Source organism: Camelina sativa, chromosome 17 (assembly GCF_030686135.1).
Source record: "Camelina sativa cultivar CO46 ecotype springtype chromosome 17, ASM3068613v1".
NCBI lineage: Eukaryota > Viridiplantae > Streptophyta > Magnoliopsida > Brassicales > Brassicaceae > Camelina > Camelina sativa.
The window spans coordinates 11,703,988-11,718,923 of record NC_141896.1 but is presented as its reverse complement, the minus strand read 5'-3'; the positions used below and the strand labels follow the sequence as shown (position 1 = coordinate 11,718,923).

Sequence of the window (14,936 nt, the reverse complement as noted above, 5' to 3'; positions counted from 1 at the left end):
CCAAATCTATGGTATATATTTTGTCCCATGTCTTGTTCCCTGGATTAAACGACCATATACGTTGGCTGGGGTTTTTGGAAAATTCATATTGGTGCATACGCATAAGCGGTTGTTGAGGTTGGCTATGGACATCTTGTAAGGTCTTGCATTGGCAAAAGGAGCTTTACAGATGACTTGAAAAGCTTCTGTGTGAAGATCAAAAGATAAAAGTTGGGTTTCGAGGCAGTCGGTGAACCAATAAAGCGAACCATCTACATAAGCAGGATCATGGTAAGTAACACGACAAGGTGCAGAGGGAATGACATACCTCCAAGAGTTGATGCTAGAGTCGAAAACTTCGCATGTAGTCTCGTTTATTAGGCCAAAATCTGCAGAGTTGTATAACCAAACGGGCTTGCATGTGCCCGTGAATTTGTCTTTACCGAATCCAAGACTAGCAATAGGGTCACGAGTGTCATAATAAGCTTCTTCTCCTGCATCGATTGTGAATCGTTGATAGTAGGAGAGAGGAAGAACTTGATGCCATCTAGTGGTGGGATTGACCACAAAACCGGTGCGGAGGGGATAGTAGAGACAAACGAGACCGTCACAACTAGTCCGAGAAACAAAGTAATATGTGTTCTCCCAAGGAGTAAGGATCTTGACCGATGATGATGACCCCAACGGTAGTGTTCTTAGAGACTCTATTGCCGAGGGTTCCATGTCCGGGTCACTACAACCATCCTTGTAATGATATACGGACACCATGAGAACATCTGGATCTCCTGATTGCTGGCGATGCTTCAACTGCCTTTCTTGGAATATACGGCATTCGATAGTTGATTTCCACTGCTTCGATACAGCTTTGAATCTCACCAGAGAGTTTACAGGAACTCTCTCGAGGATGTGCTCTACCACATCGTGAGGCAGCCATTCAATCCTCAAACACAGTTTTTTCGTCATAAACTCTTTGATTGCAAAATCAATTGAGAATGTTAATTTATATAGTGGATCTGACAAAGAAAAGGAAAACCTCAAAAGGAAAAGTAAATCTCCCTAGCTTTTCGAAACCTATCATCCATTTTCCTTTTTCGTTTTCTCTATATTCTAGCTTTTAAGTTATACTAATTCTACAATAAAAAGGATTAAGCAAATTATACAACTAATTAATATAATACCATAACTAAATAAATATATATACTCATTTAAGCAACTCTTTAAACAAATAACCATACTCCATGTAAAATATTACACAAAATGCCACTGTATTTTAATACAAAATATAATATTAACTTTTTGTAACCTGAAAATGATTTTCCAAAAAATTAGTAATTATTAATTTATTAGATTACAAAAAATCATTAATAAAATAATTTCGAAATTATTTAATAAAATAATAATAAAATTATTTCGAAATTATGTAATAAAATAATTAAACAGATTCTATTTATTGTTTCAGAAATCTTAGGAAACAATAACAAACTCTTTAGAAAATTATAAAACTTAAATTTATTTATAAAACTAAGATTAAATATTCACATATCTAAATTATTTAATAATAATAAATATATATTAAAATTAGGATACAACATTGTTTATATTTTAAAAATATATCTATATACTTATTTAAGCTATGTTGTTAAAAATTTAACCAGTTCTAATGTGACATATTACAAAAATGCTATTATATTTTAATTATTCTAATAACTAACAAAAGAAAAGTTTAGATTTGTTTACAAAATAATAAAACTCTATTTATTGTTTCATAAATCTTAGGAAATAATAACAAACTATTTAATTGGCTAAAACTTAATTGCTTATACACAATATTCACTATATAAACAATACTAAGTGTATAATATTGATAATATACATAACCTAATTGTAATTTTCACCTATAAAATTAATATACAACATGTTATACCAATAACTTCAATTTGTAAATTTGGTATATTAAGATCTCTAAACACGATCACTTCAATTTGTAATACCAAATCACGGGTCAATACATGTTTTATTAGATTTTTTTAGCTTTACCAAATGTATAATTAACGAATTTGATATTGCACCAAACCAAAATAGTAGTACCAACTACGGGTCGAAATCAGAGTATGACCTTAAGTAAATTAAATATATGATTTTATAAAATGTATAGAATTAATAAATTTTCTACTATTATTTTGTAACAAACAAATCCAAATTTACATAAATATTTCCTCACGCTGGTAACATTATTCTACAAAATATTAACGTGTATTTATGAGTTGGGTAATAAAACGGATAATGAGACGGGTAACGAGACGTTCAAAAATTAAATTAATATCCGATACTCGACCATTATTCATGATAATATAATTATTATACCCTTCACTCGACCCTAAATCTGCGGGTACCTTTTTCGGGACGGATACAAACTGAAAAACGGGTCCAATACGGATATCGGTAGTAGTTTCCAGGCCTACCTATTAGTAGTTTAATATGAATCAAAATTCACCATATAGTACTATATTATATAACATGTAAATGAATGATACAACATAAATATAATATAAACAAATAACAAAATAAAAAAATTCTCCGCGCTACCAGCGCGGGTTATTATCTAGTTACAGTAGAACCTCTATAAATTAATACTCTTTAAATTAATAATAGCTATAAATTAATAAATTCTTCCGGTCCTAAGTTGGGTCAGTGTAAAAAATGACACATTTCGATAAAATAATAAGATAATATTTTTTTTGAAAATCCTATGTAAAAATATGGTCCCATCAATATCATAAATTAATAATCATATAAACTAATATATATATATATCTAAGAAAATCTAGTAAGATATGACTCTATTATTTGTTTGCCTATTTTTGAATTTGTATTCTGGTCGGAGCTCATCTCTAATTTTTTTCATTGTTGTCTTCTCAAACCCAAAAATTATAGAGAGTTTTATATCCGATAATCACTTCTTTAGTAACTGGTTCTAAAGGTACTGCAATATTTTCTTCGATTTCATCATTACCATGAATGATAGTAGTAGCAATTTCTTCTAAACTCTAACTTCTAACATTATTTTTACCTAGATAATCTAGTCAACAATTGACATTCATCCTATTACGATAGCCAAAATTATATATTAAGTAAATTCTTTTAAAATGTGAGTGATAATGAAAGTATCTTATTTTGTAATACATTTTTTCAAAATTAAGAAAATAAGAAAACCTCTTCATAAATTAATAAAATATTAATTTATCGATAAATTAAGAATTATTAATTTATCGATAAATTAAAACCTCTATAAATTAATAAAATTTCATGGTCCAGATATTATTAATTTATAGAGGTTTTACTGTATACAGTTAATTAGTAATCCTAAAAGAAAACGACGTCGTTTCATATATTGACAACCTAATGTTTTAATTTTCCTTTTTGTTGTGTATATATGAAACGACGTCGTTTTAAACCAAAAGAATCTCTTTCTCTCCTTTCTCAAAACAACGTCGTTTCTTACGTGGTTTCCACGTAAGCAGCCGCTAATGGTCTCCTAACACCGTTACGGCTTGTGTATTTTTTTACACAGTTTCTCGAATTGATGCAGCGAATTTGAATTTTATCCAAGATAAGATATGATTTGCTCAATGTCATAGTTGAGGTATGAATTCAACATACCCCTTAGCTGCGGTATGAATATACCGATTTTCCTCATAATAATATATGACGTCTCATTCTTACAGCCTTGAATCTCAGCAGAGATTCTACAAGAGCTCTCTCGAGGATGTGCTCTACCACATCGTGAGGCAAAATAATTGCAAAGATGTAATTTTTAGTGACTAAGGGCATCTCCATCAAAGGATTTAACCAAAGTGGCTTAAAACATATATTATTAATTTTGAAAGAGAGTGAAATTTTGTTAAGAAACTTTATAATTTCATGGGTCCATTGATGGTTGTTAAGTTTGGGGTCCTTAATTTTTTTTTTTTTTTTTGCAAATTTTATGTTGTTTAAAAAATTGTAAGACTTATATACTTTTAAAAACTTAAAAATGATTGCTATTCATAAAATTGTAAACAAACATGCCATAAAAGCATATTAACTCGAAAAATATTATTGGTAGAATTTCAAATAGGCTGCATTGAATATTATTGGTTGAGAAAAAAATAAACTCGAAACAGAACAAAATAAAGAAATACAGAGGATTTGGAGATTACTTACATAGTTAAGAAGATGATTTTATTCCATCGTATAATGCAGATACACAAGAATGTACTAGGACCTTCAAACTTTTTTTTCTTTTTTTTCCTCACCAAATCAGAAATTGACACACCCAAGTTTCTAAACACATCTAATATAACCATCGATCCTAAACTAAATTATACTGAAAACATTAAATTTAATATGTTATAATATTTTAGCAAGTCTGAAGTAATATGTTAAATTCATTGATGGAGATGGTATAAAGTACAATGAACTGAACACTGATTAATTGCCAAAAAAGGCCAAAAAAATAAAATGCAAATATTAAACATGTTTAATATTTGCATTTTATTTTTTTGTGGCATTTTTTTCCAAAGGTTTACTATTAATTAACTGGATCAGAAAATAATAATATGCTACAAGGCCACTAAAGCCTAGTTGAGCCTATTACCGTAAATCAGATCCTTTGGAATCTATCAAATCATATTCCCCGTCTTATGGATGGAGGAGTATTATCTCCGCTCGACCTCTGGTAAATAAAGGGCTTATTAAAAGAATTGGGTCTGGGGCTTCCATTTCAGTGTGGACAGATCCTTGGATACCAGCTCAATCCCTAATATCAGCTTTACAACAAGACTCTAATGTTGATACGTCACTTGCAGTGGACCACTTCATTGACACAGGGACAAATTCGTGGAAGATTGACTTGCTCACTACTACCTTTGTCCCGGAAGATGTCTCTTTGATATGCGCTATGCCGTTGAGGACTCCTCATTCTGTGGATTCTCTATGTTGGCATTTTACCAAAACTGGCAAATATACGGTTAAATCGGGTTATCAGACACTTCATAAGGATCTGCTGGTGGGGGTTTGTGGCCCGGATATTCGGTCGTTGCAAGCTTATGTTTGGAAAGTCAAGTGTCCACCTAAGGTAAAACATTTTATGTGGCAAGTCCTTTCTTGTTGTGTAGCTGTCATGAGGAATTTACACAATCGAGGTATAGGGTGTGACCCAGGGTGCAGTCGGTGTGGCGATCCGCAGGAATCTATAAATCATGTCATTTTCCTATGCCCGCCTGCTCTCCAAACTTGGGCGCTTTCTCAAGTTCCAACAGCTCCGGGCATTTTCACATCGGAGTCGTTATATGCAAATATGGATTATCTTTTCTGGCGCACGCCGAAGGTTGCTAATACTTCCATGTTTCCTTGGTTGTTATGGTACATCTGGAAAGCAAGGAACGAAAAGTTTTTTGAGGGTTTGGACAAAGATCCCAGAGATGTTATACAACTTGCGGAGAGTGAGGAAAAGGCTTGGACTTCAGCTCAGTTAGAACTTCTACATGAGCCGCAACCACTCCCTATCGGTCCTGTACACACCAAGAGTTATTCGGGTTTCAGGTGTTTCATTGATGGTTCTTGGAAGGAAAGTGATTTTTTTGCAGGTATAGGGTGGTTTTGTTCCCGCTATGAAGACCCCTTGCCAACTATGGGGGCTGCAAACCTCCGTCGTAGCTTGTCAGCTCTACACGCAAAGGTGGAAGCCTTGATGTGGGCAATGAAGTGTATGATGGAAGCAAACAAGAGAGATGTGGTGTTCGTAACCGACTGCTCAGATTTAGTGAAAATGGTGTCTTTTCCAGCAGAGTGGTCCGCCTTCTCAACGTACCTAGAAGAGATCCAGAATGATAAGAGGAGTTTTTATGATTTTTTTTTTTTTTAATTTTAGTTTCTCGCCAAGCTAATTCCAAAGCGGATAATTTGGCTCGTAAAGTATGGGCCGAACCGCTATTGAGTTTATTTGTAAACGATGTTCCTTCACATTTGCTGTTTTAAGCTAATCAATTAAAGTTGTTGACAAAAAAAAAAAAAAAAAAAAAAAAAAAAAAAAAAAAAAAAAAAAAAAACTTAGTTGAGCCAAACGCATTATAAAAAAAGAACCCAACTGAATCAAGAAAGCCCAAGATCAAAAAAGATCTGGTAGAAAAATCCCGACCGTTGGTTCATAGGAATAGTTTTTTTTTTTCAAGTTCATAGGAATAGTTATGAGTATGATTTAGTACCCTTAGTCTCATTGTTTGAAAACTGAAAAGATCATGAATTTATTTACAAAATAAGATCCTGACCGTCGGCTCATGATCGAACGGCTTACATGCTCTTAAAGGTGTAAACATCATAACAAATAATAATTCAAAGAACAATATTTTTATTTTCTTTTTCCGCTCTAAACTGCTAAATCGCTCTCTAATCTATCATATCAAATCTCTAATCGAAAAAATTCATAAATTTTCTAATCCGATAATGAAGGACTCCAAGCGTTGTTCCAGAGTTGTACACCATTGGGAATCTCCAAAGCATATTCCAAACTTTGGATGGCGATAAGAAATTTTAAGATAAATTTCTCGTTATCACGAAAGATTTCAAAAAGGGTTGTCTTACTCTCAAAGACTTACTAAGTGTTTCTTGAGGAGATCGAGAGAACACCAAAGTTATCCGGAATCTTGAAACTCGACAAAATTCTTGCATCGCTGAGAGATGATGCCGTAAAGTTCTAGTTTTTTGTAGATTTGGTGTAGCGTTTTAAGACTGGTTAATTGAAATGTCAAGATTTTCTATATACTTTATAGAAATATATGACGTGATATACTTAAAAGTATTGAAAATAAATTATTTGTCTGGCAATCTCTTTGGAAAGAATGTAAATCGAAATAAGCATTATTCTAGTATAATATGACGTTCTTAGCAAAACTAAAAAAAAAGTGGAAGAGAAGGATACTAAATTGTTCTCATAGTTCATCAATATTGAGAAACGCTATGTTCAGTGACCGATCTGCTTTTGTCATGTAGTATTGCACTCAAGCTTACCTCGAGAAGATTATATGATCAGGTCTTGTTTGTTATATTTATCAGACGTGAAAAACAATAATTTGAAAAACCATTCCATACATGATACATACATGCATCCCTCGTAGATAGATTGAATTGCCGAGTCAAGCAATTAAATCTATGCCTAACATATCAATGGCCAATTAAAAGCCACTTGGTTATCCGTTGGCCACCACACCAATATGGCAATATGTGATCATTTTTGCACAGTACAATTAAATGTGGATGGTCACAAATTAAAACATTTTCAAAACAGTGTGGCCAAAACGTGACATTTTTATGGCCACGGTTTTGTATGTCATGGTGATGGTGGTGGCTAGATTGTAATCTTCGTGTAGTTTTTAATTTAAAAAAAATAGATTATATAATTGAGGCAAATGGTGGATAGCGAACTGCGGACATGGCATGATGCGTTCCCTATGGTTTGTTGTTTTGCTTTTTATTCATATAAACACCCAAAAAGAAATTAAGAAAAAAAAATCTTATGAATTGTGATGTTTAATTAGGCTCAGCAGCCTCAACTCTAATCAATCAACATAATCAGGCTGTCTTAATCATGACTGTTATATATCATGATCCCACCCATTTTTATAGCCCCCCACTTGATATTCAATTATTACAACACAACAATGTCGGGGGGAAGCTTTTTTATAAAATTGTTCATGCTCAAATATATATATGCACAAACAATAAAACTCATGACATTATTTGCTTTACCGACTATATTAAATCTGATATTTTAAAATGAAAATTCTATGAGACAGTGAGAATGTGATACTTATTAGATCTTAGTATTTGAACATTATAATTTTGCACCCCAAAAAAGTAATTTTTTTTTGAACATTATAACATGGATAAATATTGTTTAAATTTGATTTCGGAATAAGTATGGATTCATTAAATGGAATTGAAGGTGCCATGTGAATTTTGTAGCAACCAAATGTATTAATTACTCCAAATTTGTTAAAACTTAATAAATTAGAAAACAATTTATGTTATTGGTGGAAGATGGAAATGGTCTAATGTGGGATTGATTCTAAACTTGTCGACGCCACCATATAACATGACATATTAATTATAAACATAATTAATTATCTATTAGATCTCCTCAAGGGATATATAGGACTAACAAATGAATTATCGATGTCACGAACAGGTGGAACATCGCACAAGTGGACCGACCACTTCAATAATTTAGTTCGACGGTGGCACTAAAGTAATGCGTATATATTGCGATGGTATACATGATACGATAGTGGCGTATCATGTCCATTCAACCACTATGCACATGCCACCTCCTACCATGGTAGACCAACGAATGGCCCAAACATTCTGGTTATTTTTATCATCGAAAGCTTGGTTCCAATTAGCTATTCTTATTTTAGACTTGTTAATTAGTAGTATGTTATTCTATTGTAACATGTTATCTTTTAGTACATTATAAAGTTGTAGTGACTATAAAATAATTTAAATGCGGTACTTGTTATATACGGCTCCCAATCACTTTAAAATTATTAAAGCTAATAATGTATTTGTTCTTTATGGTTTCTATTTAATTTTTGGTTCGTCAATTCCGCACCGTTGATTTCATCTGCTCACTCGTGTTAATTGACCAATTTTATGACTACACTTGCTTGTTCATTCTATCTATTTTACACCATTTTAGTTCTAGAACTTCTAGTTAATGATCTTAAATTTGGTTTAACAGTGACTATAGACGCTTCATTACTAAGATTTTTCTTAATAATGCATTCGTGAGTTGCTTTCTCTCGTCAGATAGAATGGAAGATGCGTCCTGGTTGATTGAAAAATTAGTTGCACGTGGCATGAGAAAAGGAGAAAAAAAGAGATGCCTACCCAAAGAAAAAAAAAAAAGATGTGTAACTCTTTACCTCAGCACCGTCTTAAACTTAAATGGAGCCTCTGTCAAATTAAAAAAAATCTAAAAATCCTTAATAATTTTTTTTTTTTGAAAACATTGGACCCTTTTACTTAAAGAAATTTTTTGATTTTTGTGATGGACCCCTGGCATTTGCCTACTCTGCCATGGGGTAGAGACGAGCCTGCTTTACCTCATTAACCCCATTATTCAGATTTTAAAAGAATTTATAATTAAAGGGAATTCATCAAATTAGCAAACAAATCTAATATTTTTTTTTCAATTTCCTATACTGGTATCTGATTCATTTTTTTCATGTGATTGTATAATATCACACTAGTCAAAAATATACGAAAGAAAGTAATGTTGATAGTTTACTTCGTCATAATTTATACTCCGGTTTTTGGGTTTTAGTTGCTGACTTGCTTCCAAGTTTTTATTGTGGTTGGAGAAAAATACTTTTCGCTTTAATAAATATTACCACAAAATAATTTCGGACCAAAAAGATGATGAGACGAGGACCTGTAATTTTAATTTCATTATAATTATCAAAATAAAGAAATATATACAAAATACCAACAGTTGCGACATGAATAATTATTGCTCTTTTTGTCTAAAAACTATTTATTTGATACTATATTAAGACGGCTACATTTCAAATTATATTATGAATTATTAAAATATGTATTGGCTACTGACGATAAAAAGTGGAAGTAACGTACATGCAATATACGAAATCGGTGTACGGTGACCATGTGCATACGTACATGCATGTGTCTACTACGGTCTTAGCTAGAATTCTAAATATGTAAGAAAAAAACTTTTAAACAAAATCAATTCCTGGAGAAAATTAAAAATATATGTTCTAAAAAAAATATTGTAACGATCATAATGCTTTTAATGTTTAATTTTAAACTCTAATTGTCTCTTTTATGTCTTTACACGTATCATGACTTTTCTGTTTAATGTATCCGATTCATCCACTTTTTTTCTTAACTCCAACTACGAAGGCATGGCAAATTGGTAATCCCTGATAGTAAATAACTAAAAAGACTCGATCTTCTATAAAGCATTAAAACATATATGATGGACCTTAAGCATTATTTTAAAGTAGATATTTAGGATAAGAGGATATGGATGGACGGATGGACCTGAAAGGCTTTCAGAATCCTTCACTCCGTCCCAACCAGCTATTCGTTGGACCAGCACCACGCATCCTCCTCTTAAATAGTGACGTTTACATATACAACTTTTATACTTCATATATATACTGTATTTGTTATAGTATTATCACTTGACAAGTAAAAGCCTTAGAAAGGAAACCTCAAGAGAGGACTCCACGTAATCCAGTTGTCGATTCCACTAATCTTAATATTGACGTAGCTCAAAGGGAGATTTGGATAACAAAAAAAAAAAAGACGTAACGCAATCCAAGTTATCGGGTCCGATTGGGTTCACATCGCAATCCTAGTTATCTAATTTATAAAAATACTAGAAAGAAATTAACACTATGATTTGTTTTTTAATCATCTCTGTTCCTCATTTTGGGAACCGTAAAATACATAATTTAACTGAGTGAAAGATCATATGATTAAAAAAATGGCAAGCAGGCCAATAAAGCAAAGGGAAAAGAAATGAAAAGTAAAAAGATTTGAAGAAGTGCTACGAAAGAAAGAGAACAATAACCCACTTGCGTTTGCGTAACCCTACATCGAACCATGTATCAAGTCCATAATTTACCGGATTAATTAATTAGTTATATTCTAATTAATACTCGGACTCATCTCCTTTTTTGGTTCATTCTATTGGCTTAATGGCATAGCGCCATCTGTCTTTTTCCCAACTTGTATTACTATATCTCTTCGTAACCGTCATTAGCCTTTGTATTTCTTTTGTTTGTACTTGTATTATATCTCCTCGTAACCATACTTTGTCAGAAAAATATTTGATTGGTATGTTAACCAAAGATAAATAAATCAAAAGTCTGCTTCTAATAAGACGTGTAAACCCAATAATTGAAACCTTTTGTCCAAGAGGTTTTAGTTTTACTGCCTAGAACTTAAAAGGAGTCGATCGGTAACTGGCAGTTATGGAACTAGTGAATTGCCTTAACTTGACAATTGTATTTGTTAATGCAAGTACCTAAAATGCTTTGTAATAAAAGCATGATAAACATTGGAAGATTCCCAAATATTTGGATGTTATCAGAATTCTCGTGTGTAAAAACTATTGATAGTCCCACTAAAAACGGTGAAATGATATTCTTTTCTCTATAAAGTAGTGAAAAAAAAATGAAGAGTTTGTGACTTGTGATTAGTTTATTGCTACGAAGTAAGTAAATGGTCAAGAGTAACAAGAACTCGTCTCTATCCATGTGCAATCCAAATGGTCAAGAGTAACAAGAACTCGTCTCTATCCATGTGCAATCCAAAGCCGTGAGAAACGACAGCCGTCCGATCTGCCCTCGTAATCTACAAGCTCGTTCTGGAAAGCTAATCCTGCGACGGATACAACACAAATATATTGCCAAATCTCAATGACAACAACTAGTTTCTTTTTCTTTTGTCTCTCTCTCTCTCCCTCTTTCTCTTACTACAATTTTTTAAAAAAACAATAATAATAATAAAGATGAAAACGAAAATGGGAGCATTCTTAACCTCCAATATTTGTTAAAAATAGATACTCCAATTAATACTCTAGGATCTAGATATTTTTTGGACACTCAATCCATTTTCCGAAATTATGGGACTTTATTGTAAATTCATAAATTAGATACATAATTTATTTGTCAATAAATAATCATCGCCATAAGTTTTAAAGATTTTTTTTCCTGGCATCATGCGTTATGTAACAACTAACAACCAACCAAGCTTTACATGCCTTAGGATAATAGCTAGGATCCATAATTTACTCTGCATATCAGAAATTTTAAATTATTGACCAAATATTTTTAGATTTCTTTCCGGGAAATGCGAAAAATTGAAAAAGCATTCACATGTTCTCTCCCTCCTGACTCCTGAGACATGCACGAAGCAATTTAAAATTTAACCAAATCACAATATCATTTTAATATCATAAAAATAATTTTGACCAAATAATCTCTCTATATATACATTTCAGACTCTCTTTCTCCCTTATCACCCTCACATTTTTCTCTCTCTAACGTTTCTAAAAGCTTCTCTCTCTCTCTCTCTCTCTCTCTCTCTCTCTTTCTCTCTTTAAATAATATGGCTGAAACATCTGACGTATCGCCATTGAAGCGTTACAGAGAACAAGAAACCCTAACCGAAGAAGACACGACTAAACGTCAAAAGCCATCTTCGTCATCATTGTCTTCTTCTTCCTCTTACAACCAAATTCTCTGTCTCCTCGACGATTCAGACGAACAAAATCAACACAACAATGACCTAACATCCTTTATAAACGCCCTCCAGCAAGAAATCTCATCCGATGACCAAAACGCTGTCGTTTTAGGAACCTTCAACGTGGAAGACTCGTCGTCGCCTTCGTCGTGCGTTTTCTCAAAGGAAGAAGAAGATGTCAAAAAGGAGAAAGTGATGCAGCATCTTTTGGAAGCTTCTGACGATGAACTTGGGATACCTAACACCGATTTTGGCGAGAGTAATTATGAAAAGATTAATGAAAGTTACGTTTATGGAGATAGTTTGTTAGATGGGTTTGGTGATACGTTTTGGGAACTTGAAGACGAAGCTGCTAATTATTACACGTTGCTACAGTCTGAGCTGTTCATGTAGAAATTATCCTAATTCTGGATAAAAGTGAAAACAAAAAAAACGTAAATCTGGAAATATTAGGCCAATTAAAAAAAAAAGTGGGTGTCTTTTTTTTATATGGAAATTAATTTCATTTTTTAAGGCACACTTCTTTTGTTTTGGCAATGATCATTTTTAATTGATTAATTTGTAGTAAAGGCAATGATATTATTTTTATTTTCTCTACTTTTTTTTTCTAGTTATTTGCTGCTTCGAAAGATAATAAAAAAATAATAGTACTAAACTCATGGGTCTTCGGTTTTCAAATTTGTTTCTTGTGAATAAGAGAAAGTGTCGTATTCGTGGAAATACTGCATATAATTAATTAAGGAGGAACAAAGTTGATTTAAAAGAGTCAGAATCGTTTCTTGTGAAAATTGATCAAAGCGAAATACAAAAGACGTTTCATGCTTTCCCACACTCCAACGTTTATGTTTGCCTTTAGATTACGTTTACGTTTACATGTTAAAATAATATACATGATTTTTATCAGATGAAATCATAACGTCTATTTTATAGTCAAATTGTGTGTAAGTCTAGTTTTTACATCATAGTATAATTTATCAAAGTGTTATAAAAAATTAAAAATGTAAACCCAAATATTGAAAGCAAAAGATTGTGTTTAGAATACTCATAATTAGTTTGTAACACCAAATCCTTGTGACTGGTTACTCTGTTAATTAGTTTGAAATTTTATAAATTCATCGGCTGGTTAGAAAACTTACCAGAATAAAATGCCCACGTCGTTCGACAACGTCTAACTTAGCTGCAACTACTTAATGCAAAAATCGAAACTACCTCGTGATATTTCACATTCTTACGTAACTCTTACATTTCTTAATATATTTTAGAAATTTTTAGAAAATACCACTCAAAAGTTTGAGAAGGATTTTAAACGTTTAGAAAGGGTCTTACACATTTAGGAGACGTTCTAAATTTTTAAGAAATCTCCCATAAATAAGTTTTGGGGTGTTTGATTCTATTTTTTTCGTAAATGACTAAAAAGTGATATCTTTTTAAAAATATTATGGTATTAGAACTATTAATTGGTGAAATTCACAAATAACTTTTATTAGGTCATGATTTATTAGTTGGAGATATTTTGATATATGGTAGCTGGATACCTCAACTGAACTCTACTTTTTAAAACAATTTGTCCTTTGAGATTTTTTGCGACAAAATATATAATCTTATATTTTCGAATGTGTTTCGTTCAAAAAAAATAATAATAATATTTTTGAATGTGCAATATAATTATAAAATATAGGATGTTAAACCGAATACTAATGTCTAATGAGCTTCGGTACGTCATATTTGTATCGACCAAGTAATGATGCATCTGCATTATTAACATACTTTGCCCAACAATAATGACGATGTTCAAGTGAGTGGACCAGCCAAACAATGTGTTGGTTATGCAAATAATTTCAATATCATGTGACGATCGAATTATTTTCACCAAAAGTATAATCTATATATAATTATTTTTTGGTCGAATCTAATAAATCATTAAAATCGAAGATACATCCGAGGTGCTTCATATATTCTTTACATAGCTAATATGTTTCAACTTTCAAGCGACTAATGTTTATATTATCAAATGAGTTATACATCCACGTATGGTTTTTTTTATCCATGTAGGGTTCCTCAAATGTATCATATATATATAGATACATTTACAAACACACATGACACAATGATATATATATGGAAAACTATAACATATATATATACATATAGATATATTGTTAAAAGAAAAAACTATAATAGAAATATTATATGGCAGTAACTTCATATTTTAAATTTCAACAAAAAGTTTTTCCTAAATTTTAAAACTTGAATGGAAAATCAGAACAAAAAATAGTTTCTTAAATTCTAGAAAACCTAAATTTTGAAAATCTTGATAAGAGTATGAAAATGAGTTCTAATAAACAAGAACCAAAAGCTCTTCCAAAATCTACCAAACATTCAGGATCTTACGAATATTTTTTTCTAATGAAAATTGAGTATTTCAGTTTAGCAAGATATAAATTTAGGTTTGACATGCATAAGCTTAACTCTTTACGTAGACACAAAAATTATACAGGATTTAACGTTTCAACTTCAATTGGTACAATTGTTAACCAGTTTTTGGTTAACCTAAAAAAAATGTATCCCATGTTTGTTTGTCCTTTAGTCGTGATGACTAGAGATAGTTGTAGTTGTAGTTGTAAGTTGTAACCACCGAGGTAAATGCA

The 14,936-nt window shown here is 31.8% G+C and overlaps 2 protein-coding genes across 2 annotated transcripts; one reads left to right on the top strand and one right to left on the bottom strand.

Moving 5' to 3' along the window:
- Nucleotides 1-949, bottom strand: LOC104759415 (F-box/LRR-repeat/kelch-repeat protein At1g09650-like). Its single transcript, XM_087497378.1, has 2 exons — nucleotides 308-949; nucleotides 1-185 (listed from the first exon to the last, which is right to left on the bottom strand). Exons 1-2 carry the CDS (start codon nucleotides 940-942, stop codon nucleotides 164-166), a joined length of 657 nt encoding a protein of 218 aa, XP_087353504.1. The 5' UTR covers nucleotides 943-949; the 3' UTR covers nucleotides 1-163.
- A 10,904-nt stretch (nucleotides 950-11,853) lies between these two features.
- Nucleotides 11,854-12,885, top strand: LOC104756841 (uncharacterized). Its single transcript, XM_010479492.3, has one exon. It carries the CDS (start codon nucleotides 12,154-12,156, stop codon nucleotides 12,679-12,681), a length of 528 nt encoding a protein of 175 aa, XP_010477794.2. The 5' UTR covers nucleotides 11,854-12,153; the 3' UTR covers nucleotides 12,682-12,885.
- The last annotated feature ends 2,051 nt before the right edge of the window (nucleotides 12,886-14,936 follow it).